This window comes from Microtus oregoni, unplaced genomic scaffold (genome assembly GCF_018167655.1).
Source record: "Microtus oregoni isolate MIOR12 unplaced genomic scaffold, Mior012 000005F_ref0000423, whole genome shotgun sequence".
NCBI lineage: Eukaryota > Metazoa > Chordata > Mammalia > Rodentia > Cricetidae > Microtus > Microtus oregoni.
Window position 1 is genome coordinate 4,454,372 of NW_024543064.1, and position 12,352 is coordinate 4,466,723.

Below are 12,352 nucleotides of genomic sequence, written 5' to 3' on the forward strand. Positions count from 1 at the left end.
TCTGCATTTGTATCACCACTGACGGCCTCTTTAAAACTGCTGGGGAGAATTTAGTGGAGTGGAAAGTCCTGATAGGACAGACAGACACACAGATGAAAGGTCATCTGTGTCCTCAAGGAATCTGAGGACTTACTTGGTACTGAATACAGACAATTCTCCCGCACCACAAGGACGTGTAGTAATACCTGGCTTTATGTCAGAGTCACTGGCTGAGTTGGGAATGACTCAGAGGCTTTTGAGTGCAGGAGCAATGCATGAAAAAGCCATGTGAGGTGTCCAGGGTCAAGGCAGCAACCTCACAGGGTGGAAGGTCTGCAGGAGTTCTGTCGTGAAGGAAGCACAGGGGAGTGGAGCCCAAGTCCAGTCATCATAGTTTAGAGACTCCTGCCTGTCTGCCAAGCAGGCATAGTTATGACACAGTAAGGAATCCAGAAATCTCTGGGGAAAGGTCACAGATCCCAGTAACAGCAGGAATGAGGCCTCACCAGCTAGGCAGAAGTGCTTGGACGCCCTTGAGCACACAGCGAAGTTTGAGTTCACCTGAGAGCTCCAGCCACCATGAATGGCGCCACCATGTGGTGAAAACAGAAATGGTAGTAGAGACTGCTCAGGACCAGGAGATTAACGATTCGGTGTTCTGCAAACAGCTTCCGTCTCCGTTTCCAGCACCTCCCTGGCTGATAGGAGTTAGGCACTCGATTGGAAAACATCGGCCAGGAATGCGCCTGGGTTCTGACAGACCTCCGCTGTGCGTAGGGGAAGAAGAGGTAGAGCACAAGCTGTTTCAAGGTTGTACGATATGCTTGCTGCGCTCCCACGGCTCACGCGCTCCTTCCTGGGAGCCTTTGCTCCAGTCCAGCAGACCTTGCCTCCTCCAGTTCCCATGATCTGTGTCCAGCCATGGCCCATAGGGTGGTTTGTACTTACCTGCCTGGACCCCCAGTGTTCTTGATCACGTGGTGATACCGACTCTTTGGACAAAGGCACTGGAACATCTGCCTACCAGCCCCCCAGCCCTCACATCCTCCATTTCTGATCTCTTGGTTTGACAGCCCTGCACCTTCAAGTTCATCATCCTCTCTCTCATCCCCCACTGCAGCCTGGGTTAATCAGAATCTCCAGCATCCTGTTCCAAACAGCTCTAAAACACTTCGTCACGCTTGTCCTTCCTTCCTTTCGTTAAGAAACAGATCCTTTGGGAGGCAGAGGCAGGCGGATCTCTGTGAATTCGAGACCAACCCGATCTACAAGAGCTGGTTCCAGGGAAGGCTCCAAAACTACAGAGAAAGCCGGGCGATGGTGGTGCATGCCTTTTATCCCAGCACTCGGGAGGCAGAGGCAGGCGGATCTCTGTGAGTTCGAGACCAGCCTGGTCTACCGAGCTAGCTCCAGGACAGGCTCCAAAGCCGCAGAGAAACCCTGTCTCGAAAAACAAAACAAAACAAAACAAAAAAAAAATCAAAACTACAGAGAAGCCCTGTCTCGAAAAACCAAAAATATATATATATATATATATATATATATATATATATATCCTATGGGTTTGGGGTTGGTTTTGGTGGTGGTGGTGGTTTGGTTTGGCTTGGTTTTTCAATCATTGTATTTATTTATTTGGGGGGGTCCATGTGCATGTGCATGTGGGGGTCAGAAGACAGCTCATGGGGGTTGGTTCTGTCCTCAACCCTCTAAGTCCCTGGGACCGAACTTAGGTTGTCAGGTTTGGCAGAAAGCCAAACTTTACCCACTCATTTTGCTGGCTCCCTCCTTTCTTTCTCTTTCTGCCTTCTTCTGTCTCTCCTCCTTTTCTTGGATCTAGACTCTAGAGACACCTTGGCATGCAGAGAGCACTGGGCACTCGGCATTCTGCACGTGATGAGACATTTTTAAGTTTATCGACAGTGGCGTCCAGTTCCCTGGCTTTGAACGTCCCTTCTTACCAACCAGATCCAGAAACAGGCACCTTCTTGATGCCCATGACAAACCATTTTCTATCTCCAACTTGCCAGGTTCTAGTGACACTTGTAGCTCCTTGTAACTGCCATCAGCTGCTGGCTTGTGTTCCCAGCACCCGAAACAACACGCAGTGGCCACTGAACCGCTGAATGAACGGGTTTGTGTCTGGGTGACAGTAGAACCCTACTCAATTTTTTACGTGCAGTAAATCAGAAGAGGAACCTGCTGCGCACCAACCCTTGTCACCCGCCAGGGCTGGGGGACGGCTCAGAGCCCGGGAGGCGGGGCAGAGAGGAGGCGTGACGGGGGCGGATCCAAGGCTTAAGCGGGGCACTCTCGGGGTCCCCGCCCCAGAGCGCTGCAGAGACGGAGTTGAGTCCCAGGGATAGCAGAGCCGGAGCTGACGGGCAGCCGCTCGGCCTCTGGGGTTCACACTCCTGCGCCGCGGGGAGAAGGCCACCCGCATGACGCCCGGAGGAACCCACTGAGCGCGGGTCACGGCGCCGACGGCGACACCATGGCCTTGGAGCAGGCGCTGCAGGCGGCACGCCGGGGCGACCTGGACGTGCTGAAGTCCTTGCACGCCTCAGGCCTGCTGGTTCCTACTCTGCGCGACCGGCTGGATGCTCTGCCAGTGCACCATGCAGCCCGATCTGGCAAACTTCACTGTTTGCGCTATCTGGTGGAGGAGGTTGCCCTCCCGGCCGTGGCCCGCGCGCGCAACGGCGCCACACCCGCCCACGACGCCGCCGCCACAGGCTACCTCTCCTGCCTGCAGTGGCTGCTCGCACAGGGTGGCTGCAGAGTGCAGGTGAGTCCACTGCAAGAGAGGGTTTGGGCCCAAAGAGGACTCCAAAGGATGGGCGGAATATAAGTGGTCTTGGCTAGGCTGAGTCCTGCAGGCTTCTCTTTCCAGAAGGCTTTAGACAAGGTGGGCTCCCGAGACTGAGGACATGGGTAGATTCCTGGCTGCTTGATATCAGGGAAACCCAAAGGGGACCGGACTCAGTAGAGCTGGTATCTCCAAGAGCAGGCAAAGCACAGATCGTAGAGGGAATGGCCTAGGCTTGGAGGAAGGTGGGGGCCGTGATGGGCCTTGGCTGACAAATTAGAAGCCTGTGTCCTCCAGGCTCAGGTCTGGAGGGGGAGTGCACAAGGTCCCATAACTTACCGTAGGCCAAGATCCAGAAACCACTAAGTCAGGGACAAAGGACGTGAGGTGGGGGAGTTCTAGGACATAGGAGGATCCAAAGGCATCAGCAACGCTGGGCCTTCCAACTCCAAGGTCCTTCCCAGCCCAACCTGAATCTTTGTGCCTGGGATAACCACCTGGTTCCTCTGAGGACCTGCCAGGGGGACATCTGGTTGAAGAGTGGACAGAGAGTCCTCATCACAGAGAACTAGAAACGCCCTGAGATGCCCACACTCCTGGGGGAAAGCTAAGGAAACCAGAGTGATGGAGAGGGGTGGGGCCGGGAGGCCGCCAGGCTTGGCCCAGAGGCTCTCCTAGGCTGAGGGAAGGGATCGGTATGATATTCTGGTTGCCTGAGCAGCCAGCTGAGGAAAGAGCACATCTGATCTCCGCCTGACAGAGACCACTGGATGGTTCACATCTATAATCACAGCACTTGGGAAACTGAGGCAGGAGGATGGCTGTGAGTCTGAAGTCACCCTGGGCCTCAGAGTTGAGACCCTGTCTCAAAAAACCAAACAAACAACAAAACCCCTACAGACCACTGGGTTAACCGCACACCAAAGGGGCGCAAGCCAGCGCCAGTCTGGTCTGCAGGGACCTAGCAAAACACAGTACAGCTCCCAGCTCCGGTCCCCCCTCCTGTGGGAGGGCAAGCCCCGCCTTCCCATCTTTCTGGGAGATTCTTTCCTTACCTTATCTCCTGGCCTTGTTATTTCCACGTGGTCCATGCCTCCCTCTTTCGGGAGGTGCCTGCCTCCCTGATTCCACATCCAGCACTGGTCAGAAGACTCTCTACAGAGGAGGTGGAAGGAACAAGCAGCCTTGGGCCGGCTAATCAGTCTGATGTCCTGTACACCCAGAAAGCTGGGGGCAGAAGCGTGGAGGGGTGACCTCGATCTCTGGTCCTGTCCAGCCCACAGATAAACAACTTAGGATTTGGGCCTCAGCACACAAGGCTCCCAGGGCCTACCCAGCTGGTGGCACCTTGAATGCAGGCCATTGGCTTCACACTGCCATCATTATCCAGAAACCCTGAGCTGCGGAGATGCCCTAGAGCCTCAGGCCCATATCCCCAAGAGCAGTGGAGAGGGAAGGCCTTTCTCCAGAGCCAAGTTACCAGACCTCCATCATTGTAGTCCTCCTTCGGCCACCTCTGGCCGGCCCATGGCTGAACTCGGGAGAACAGACTAACCAAGCCTACAATGTGCAGTAGGGAACTGAGGCATCTTCCTTACTCTCTTATGGGCATGGGCCATTCACTTTCTGTCCCATGATCCTCCCCGCCTCTACAGCCTGACAGATAACAACCCAGTCCCTGTGTCCCTTTCTTTTTTCATGAGGCTCTGAGGTCTCCCTCCTGAGATTCACCTGCCTCAGGGTCTCTGTGCCTTGACCAGAGGTGTTGCTGAGGTACCCTCTCCCTGCAGGAGAGAAGAGGCCTCACTTCTCTCCTGCAGGTCACCGGTCACCGCTCACAGCAACTCCACACTTTCTCTGGTGTCTATGTGCTGGATGCTGACAGATTGTCAGCTTCTACAATAGCACCTGCTCTCAAATGCAGCAGCCTCAGTGGGGACATCTAGGGTCTCAGTGGTTCTCTCCCTGCCCATGACCTCAGCCCCTACACACACACACACACACACACACACACACACACACACACACACATATAGAGAGAGAGGGGGGGGGGTTCTGGACCCAGAGGGTGTCTGCAGGGTTTTACCCAGCCTCTCAAAGAGCCTGCCACTAGTACACACCCACACCATTGGCTGGCTGCCCCGGGCCCTGCCCACCAGTGCCCAGCAACCTCCTCCTCCACAGGGTGAGGACACAGCTTGTTCCTGAAGCTGTGTGCAGGGGAGTCTGCAGGAGGGCAGCTTCTTGCATGGGGGTTGGGTTGTTGGAGGTATACCACAATGGAAGGCTCTGTCCCTCCCAAAGGACACCTGGGAATGAGGAAGAGGAGGAATGAGGGCTGGAGGCAAGGGGAATCCTAATGCCAGCCTGGTAGAGACCCAGCTATCCCCTCCTTGCCCACCTCGCTTAGCTCAGCAACGTAGTCATGGGCTCACATGTTTCCTAGGTGCCAGGGCTGCGCACAACTGTTGCTGTGACAAAGGGTGCCATGTCCTGGGAGCCTCGTGTACTGGCAGCTCTCCATCATGCCCCGAAGGCCTCCAAGAGCCTTTCTACCTATGGCCCAAGGGTCAAAGCCAGCCAGGAGTTGCCTAAGGACAGAAGTAGATTCAAATTCCTGAGATCTATTTCCCCTCCAAAGCATGCTCAGCTAGGCACAGCCGTTCCCTCAAGGGAGGGTCAGCACATGGACATGTGCCCCACCTCCCGGAGGAGGCTGGCCGTGGACTGAGCGCCTGGCAAGAACAGGTTCCGGCAACAGCGTTTTAACTAGCTCTCTCACCGCAGGAAAAAGATAATTCTGGTGCCACAGTCCTGCATCTGGCTGCCCGCTTTGGCCACCCACACGTGGTGAACTGGCTTCTGCATCACGGCGGTGCGAACTCAGCCATCACCACAAACACAGGTGCCCTGCCTCTCCACTATGCCGCCGCCAAAGGAGACCTTCCCTCCACGAAGCTTCTGGTCGAGCATTACCCTGAGTAAGAGCCTCTCTTTGTGTCCTTGTTCTGGTTTTGTGCTGGGAATTGAAACTGGGACTTGCATATGCACAGAGTCTGCCACGGAGCTGCACTCCCAGGCCAGGTCGCCCTCTTTGTGTTTTGAAACAGGCTCTTAAATAGCTCAGGCTGGCCTCGAACTTGCTAAGTAAAGGATTTGGGCCTTGGATTCCTGATCTATACTTTTTTTCTTTCTTTTATTCGTTTGTTTATTTATCCATATTTCTTGAGATGGGTCTTTGGTTGGCCTGGAACTTACTATGTAGACCAGGATAGCCTCAGACTCACAGAGATCTGCCTACGGGCCTCTGCCTCCTGAGTGCCTTCCAGGCCCAGCCTAAGGGTTCTCAGTCGTTCTGCTGACCACTTCCCAAGGACTGGGATTACAGGTCTGACTACCTACCACACGGGATTTCAGGACTTTTCTCTTAAGGGGGTCTCAGAGGCAAGGCTCTAGGGGATTCCTGGAGGCAGCCATCAGTGATAATACCGGATTCAGAAGCCCAAGCCTAAGACAGGTCCAGCCAAAGTGAAACTTCTGCCTTTTACACAGCCCGTCGGGGCCTCTGTTTCAGGCTCTGCAAGCAAATGCTCCTTACCTTAGCCCCCCTAGCAGCTTAGAGTTGAAGTTGAAGCTGGGCGGTGATGGCGCCCGCCTTTAATCCCAGCACTCAGGAGGCAGAGGCAGGCCTAGTCTACAAGAGCTAGTTCCAGGACAGGCTCCAAAAGCTACAGGGAAACCCTGTCTTGTAAAACCAAAAAAAAAAAAAAAAGTTGATTTGCTACACTGGGCATGCATGCAAGCCCAGGCCACTCACCCTCCTCTGGGCACTTGCCTGGATGCAGCAGGTGGTCTTCGGTCTGTGCTCAGAGTGATGAGTTAGGGGTCACCTCCTAGCCTGAGCATGACCGGAAGAGGAAGGATCAATGATCGAGCAGGTAAGAGGAGAGCCATCCTGTAGTCCCATGATTCCTCCCAGCCCCAGAGCCATGAGCAGGCTTCCTCTAGAGAATCTTCCTACTCTGCGGCCTCTCAACCCATCCGTGTCACTGGGAGATCCTGGGACAGGATGGGGACATGTTGGGGAAAGAGACTCATAGCAGAGCAAAGTGGCATAGGAGAGCCTTGGGGAGGAAGACAGTCAGGTCTGACCTGTCCTGGGCTGAGGACAAGGACCTCAGGGAAAAGACATGGATTCTCCCTAACGGTGTAGGATGTGAGCAGCCACCACCAGGACCTGAGGCTGAGGGGGCTCCTCAGTTTCTGTCCAAGTATGGGTGCCCAGCCTCAGGAGGACCTCTGCAAGATGACAGGGTTAGACACAACAAATATTCATTTCCGAGGTTGCCTCATGGCCACTGCCCACCAGGGAGCAGACTGGCAACAGGGCATAGGACAGACACTGGTGTGGACACAGGACAGCTCTCAGACCAAGAAGGCACCAGTTGTCTCCTCAGTTCTGGGTAGGCAGGCTGGGCCTGTTTGGCATCTGGCAAGGGTTTCCCTGTCTGGCATTGGGTGGGTGGGGTGAGCCAGCAGGAAGGAACTTTGCTGGGGTGGCTTCTCTGCATAGCCATTTGGTGGGCACTGAGGTGTGAAGGCTTGGCATTCAGACAAGCAGAGCTGAGGGTCAGATCCAAGTCAGTGGCCCCAGGGACTTCTGAGTGTGGGGTCTGACCTGCCACCATCAGCAGCCCTAGGGAGCGCTGGCCCAGATTCCTGTTAGCCCCTTCAGATTAGGGCCTGGCCATTCCTGTGGCAGGTCCTCAGCTAAGGCTGTGGTTCTGATGTGCTCTCAGGAGCTCTCACTCTAAGCACAGGACACCGAGTTCCTAAGATGACAGGTTATGGACTATGGACATTGTCCTGCTCTCTCCTTCAGACACAGCACACCGAGAGGTCCAGACTAGTGTGAGTGCTATGAGCAGACAGGGCTCCGAGCCTGCTCTGTGGGTTCCAGCGAAAGACCCCACTCAGGACAAGCCTAGCATCCCCCATGGGCTGAGATTCCTATGGAGGAAGACTCCAGCTCTGCCGTGCAGCACGTTCGTGAGCTCCAGCCCTTGGAGCCCCTGGAGCCCCTGGAGCCCCTGGAGCCCCTGACTCTCCCAGGTTCTGAGTAAGATCAGACCCTGGTGCTGACTCTGTGCCAAATGACCTCATTGAGGGGCTGCTAGACCACCCAGGAGTCACTAAGAATCTCAGGGAGTTAGATGGAGGGCCTGGGGTCTGATCCCTGCCAGGGTTTGTGACCAGGTTGATAAGTTACCTTTGAACACATGCCAGGCTAAGCTCAGGCAAGAAAGGAGACTAGAAATTGGGGTCTGGCCTTGGGAGTGGGATTCTCTGGGGTCACAGGGTCCAACCGGAGGACCCCCACAGCCCAGCCATGAAGCTGAGGCTCCATGCTCGCTGGAGCCTCCCAGGCCTGCTACGAAGCTTGTGAATTATTCACAGGGACTCAGCTCTCTCTGGGGCGTTGGTGAGGGAGGAAGAGTGCCATCCGTGGGAAACTCGATCCTGCCCAGGGAGGCTGTGGGTAACCATGGGCCATGGGGCTGACAAGCTGCAGAGGAGCCGGAGGGCTGGGCAGCTTTGGGAAGGGCCCTACCAGTGCAGGCCTATGCCTTCGGGGCATTTCAAAGGGCTTGAGGTCACAGGAACACGGAGTACATTCTTTTCCTCTAGTCTACCCCAATTCATTGGACTGAATCTCTCCAGAAAGAGAACTAGCCACAGAACACCTCCCTCCCACTCTGGGCAGGAGGAGGGGGTCCTTCCTCTAAAAACCCTGCAGAAAAAGGGCCCCCTAACCTGGGAGTCCTGGAGACAGATGGGCTGACAGTCTGGGACAGAAACACAAGAAACTCACGGTGACTATGGTATCTGCATCCCCAGACGGGGCGACTGAAAAGCATAAACCAGCTGGCAGACTTCTTTGCTTCCAAACTTTTTGTTTGCTTGTTTTTTTAAGACAGGGTTTCTCTATGTAACAGCTCTGGCTGTCCTGGAACTCACTTTGTAGACCAGGCTGGCCTCAAACTCACAGGCATCTGCCTGCCTCTGCCTCCTGAGTGCTGAGATTACAGGCATGTGCCACCACCGCCCTGTTTGGGTTGACACTTAACAGAGATGGTAAATCCAAGAGTCCCCTTCCCAAATGCCTTTGGGCTGTTCTCCAGCGTTTACTGCTGGAGGAGGGCCCTGGGCTCAACCCTGACTGAGCTTTGAGACTGGAGAGTAGGGAAGGCTCTGAGGTCTTCCCCTCAGGCTCTTGGGCCCTTATCATCTGTGAACATAGCCTTCTACATGTCTCTCTGTGTTTTCTTACTGTTGGACCCCATGACTAATGACGCTACAAGCTTATCTTCCTCGCTTTGTGTGCCCAGTGTCTGCACACCATGGGCCTTTGTTTGCTGATTGATGAGGAGTCTGGAATCCTGGGTCTGTGCCTGGTGACAGGTTACTGCTGGCGACCTTATCTGGAACTCCCTTTCTGAATCTCCCTGTGCCCATTTGGCAAAGGCTCCCAGCCTACCCGAGAGGCCGAGGCCATGGTGGGCACAGGGCTCCCGGCTTGGCTGCCTCTTTTCGCTTACACACTTCTTCACCCCACAAGTAGGTCTGAACTCTGCCCAGCTCACCAGCACCGGGGACACAATTGTCCCAGCTTAGGAGACACTCACATAGGTTGAGAGCAGCCCCGGCCCCCAGTTTGGAGGAATACTTCTACTCAGGGGTGTGTGGGTGTGCAGGCTGTGTCCCAGCGGGCAGCATACAGCGGCTCTGCCATAAGCCTTTGTGTATACAGAATGAGCTAAACAAAAGAACAAGAGAATACAAGGGTGATCAAGGCTCGGTGGTAAAATTGGGATGTCTGGAAGGAAGTCATGGCAGGATCCCTCAAGTTGAGGGGACCAGGAAAGGCATGGCCGTGGCTGGGGCACAGCAAATGAGTTGAGAGTCAGGCAGAGGATAGGAGAGAATGTGCTGGAAATGTCACGGGTGTGTGTGCTGTTTCCGTTGCCGTGACAAAATACTGGATAAAAGCCGCTTACAGAAGGTTTGACTCAGTTTAAGAAAAGACATAGCCCATTATCTTATCAGGCAGGAGTTTGGGGTGGAGGGAGCAAGTCAGTGGGAACCCAAGGTGACATCGTGTTCACAGTCAGGAAGCAGGGAGTTGAGCGGGAGCGGGTGATCAGCTGGCTCCCTGCTCTCTTCCCGTTTCAAATAGTCCAGTACCCCAGCCAATGGGATCACTTCCCACACGCAGGGTGGATCTTCTTCTCAGGAACTGTCCTCACACACTCACTCGAAATGTCTCCTAGGTGTGTCTAGATGCAGTCAACCAGACAGTGAAGCTGGGCCAGGCTTGCTGCTGGACTGGGACGCCCGTGAACTGGGCGAGACCCTTCCTAAAAATAATGCTGTGATTTCCATTTCTCCCCTCCCCCCCGTCCAAGCCAAGCTCTTAGCATAAACAGAGATGTGATTGACAAATATCTTGTGTGTTCAGGCCCTTCCCAAACTCCCTTAGGGCAGGTGTTATTGGCAGCAGGAGAATAAGCGCCATGGCCCTCTGGCCTCAGCCTGACGCTGCAGCGAGGGATCACTCCTTGTTCTCGGTGGCTGCGTTGGCTGTAAGCAACTCTCTAAGAACACCCCAGAAGTAGAGTGTACCCCTTTCCCTAACAGAGGGTCTTTTAGAACATATCACCCTCTTCCCCCAGGAGGAAGACTAGAAACTACTTAGGATCTACTAGGTCACCTCACACCAGCAGGCGATCTTGGAGCAGGGTTTTTTAAAATCCCAGAGTTTGGGGTTCAGAAGGAGGGTAGCAGGGCTGGAGAGGTGGCTCACCAATTAGGAGCATAGGCTGGCTTTCGCAGAGGACCTGAGTTCAGTTCCCAGCACCCACATGGTAGGTCACAACCACCTGTAATGCAAGTTCCAGGGTATCTGATGCCCTCTTCTGCCCTCCGTGGGTACCTGCATACATGTGGCACACAAACATTTATGGCCTTCCACATACACATAAAATAAAAATAATAAATCTTGGGCTGGAGAGATGGCTCAGTGTGGCGGACCTCTCGACAGGCGAGAAAGAAGAACCACCACATCAGGATTCCACTCAGATCACGCTTTACTGGAGTACCCTTGATTGATGGGGAGCAGGAAACGAGGGGGGCAGGAGAATAAGAGGCAAGAAGGGAAGGGCAGGGAGAGCATGAAGCGAAGGGGCAGGGAGCAAAGGGGCAGGGAGCTAAGGGGAGAGACAGCATGAAGCGAAGGGGTGAAGGGCTCTTAGGCAGCTGCTTAAATAGGGAAATGGCACACAGGTTGCCCTGTGATTGGCTGCCACCAACAGCTGACACCAGACCGCATCAGGATAGGCTCAAGGATCCTCATCCACCACGCATGCGGGAAGCGGGGGACGCGCAGCTCTCAAAGGCATAGCCAAATATGGAGTTGTTTATTTCCAACAAGACAGGATGTCGGCGCCATCTTGTAATGGCGATCCTGTCCGGCTCACTACAGCTCAGGGGTTAAGAGCACTGGCTGCTCTTCCAGAGGTCCTCTGAGTTCAATTCCCAGCAACCACATGGTGGCTCACAACCATCTATAATGAGATCTGGTGCCCTCTTCTGGAGTGCAGTCAGATATACAGGCAGAATGCTGTATACATAATAAATAAAAAAAAAACTTTAAAAAAAAAGGAAAAGAAATACATTTTTAAAAGTCTTAAAAAACAAATAATAGATCTTGAAAAGCAAACAAACAAGGGTGTGGGTTGTTGAGGCTCAGTGCTAGAGTCTTTGTGACACACACATGAAGCCCTGGGTTCCAACCCCAGCACCCTATAAACTGAGTGATCCCAGAACTCAGAAGGTAGAGTCAGGAGAACCAAAAGTTCAAGGGCCATCCTTGGCTAAACAGTGAGTTCTAGGCCAGCCTGGACTGCGTGAAACCCTGTCTAGGAGAGACAGCCAAGCGATTGTCCTCCACCCCCGATTGAACGGGGTGGGATGGGGACATGTATTGTCCCAGAAGCCTGTTCTGGGCCCAAATGAACAGGCAGCAAAGGAGCTGGCGCTGGGAAGGGGCCCTGGTGAGCAGTGCTCAGCCAGTCAGGTGTGGATCGAGAAGACCACTGGGTATTGACCGAAAAATAGCCCTGAGACTTTGACTGGACCCGAGCGAGGTTTGGGGGTGGGTGCTGGGCTCAGGAGAAGGCAGCTGGGAAGGCCAGCACCCCCACCCCACCAGGGGACACTTTGCCCTTCACAAGCTGCCTTAATGCGGACTCACAGAAGAGTCAGCTGGGAGGGAGAGGCTGTGCAGGGAGGAAACTGAGGCTGGGGAGGGCAAAGGACCCTGTGCTGGGGCCTCACATGATGGGTCATGAACGGACGTGGGGTGCATGGAAAGTCAATGGGCTAGAGGAGAGCCAGGCAAGAGGAGTCTGGAGGCCCCCCTTTGCAAAGGTCTCCTGAGATCCTTTTTGTCCCCTTTAGTTGAGTCCCCCCCACCATGCACACACACAGTAGACATGAAGTCTGGCC

At 54.5% G+C, this 12,352-nt stretch overlaps 1 protein-coding gene across 2 annotated transcripts in view; it reads left to right on the forward strand.

The window, feature by feature from the left end:
• Nucleotides 1-2,284: 2,284 nt before the first annotated feature.
• Nucleotides 2,285-12,352, forward strand: part of Espn (espin) — a 31,408-nt gene continuing 21,340 nt past the window's right edge. The window contains exons 1-2 of one of the 2 annotated variants that reach the window (XM_041651358.1): nt 2,285-2,764; nt 5,573-5,766. In XM_041651358.1, the coding sequence (XP_041507292.1) occupies nt 2,471-2,764; nt 5,573-5,766 (488 nt within the window). In that variant the 5' untranslated portion in view covers nt 2,285-2,470. The remainder of the gene's footprint in view (nt 2,765-5,572; nt 5,767-12,352) is intronic. The other variant, XM_041651359.1, reaches the window with a different exon arrangement.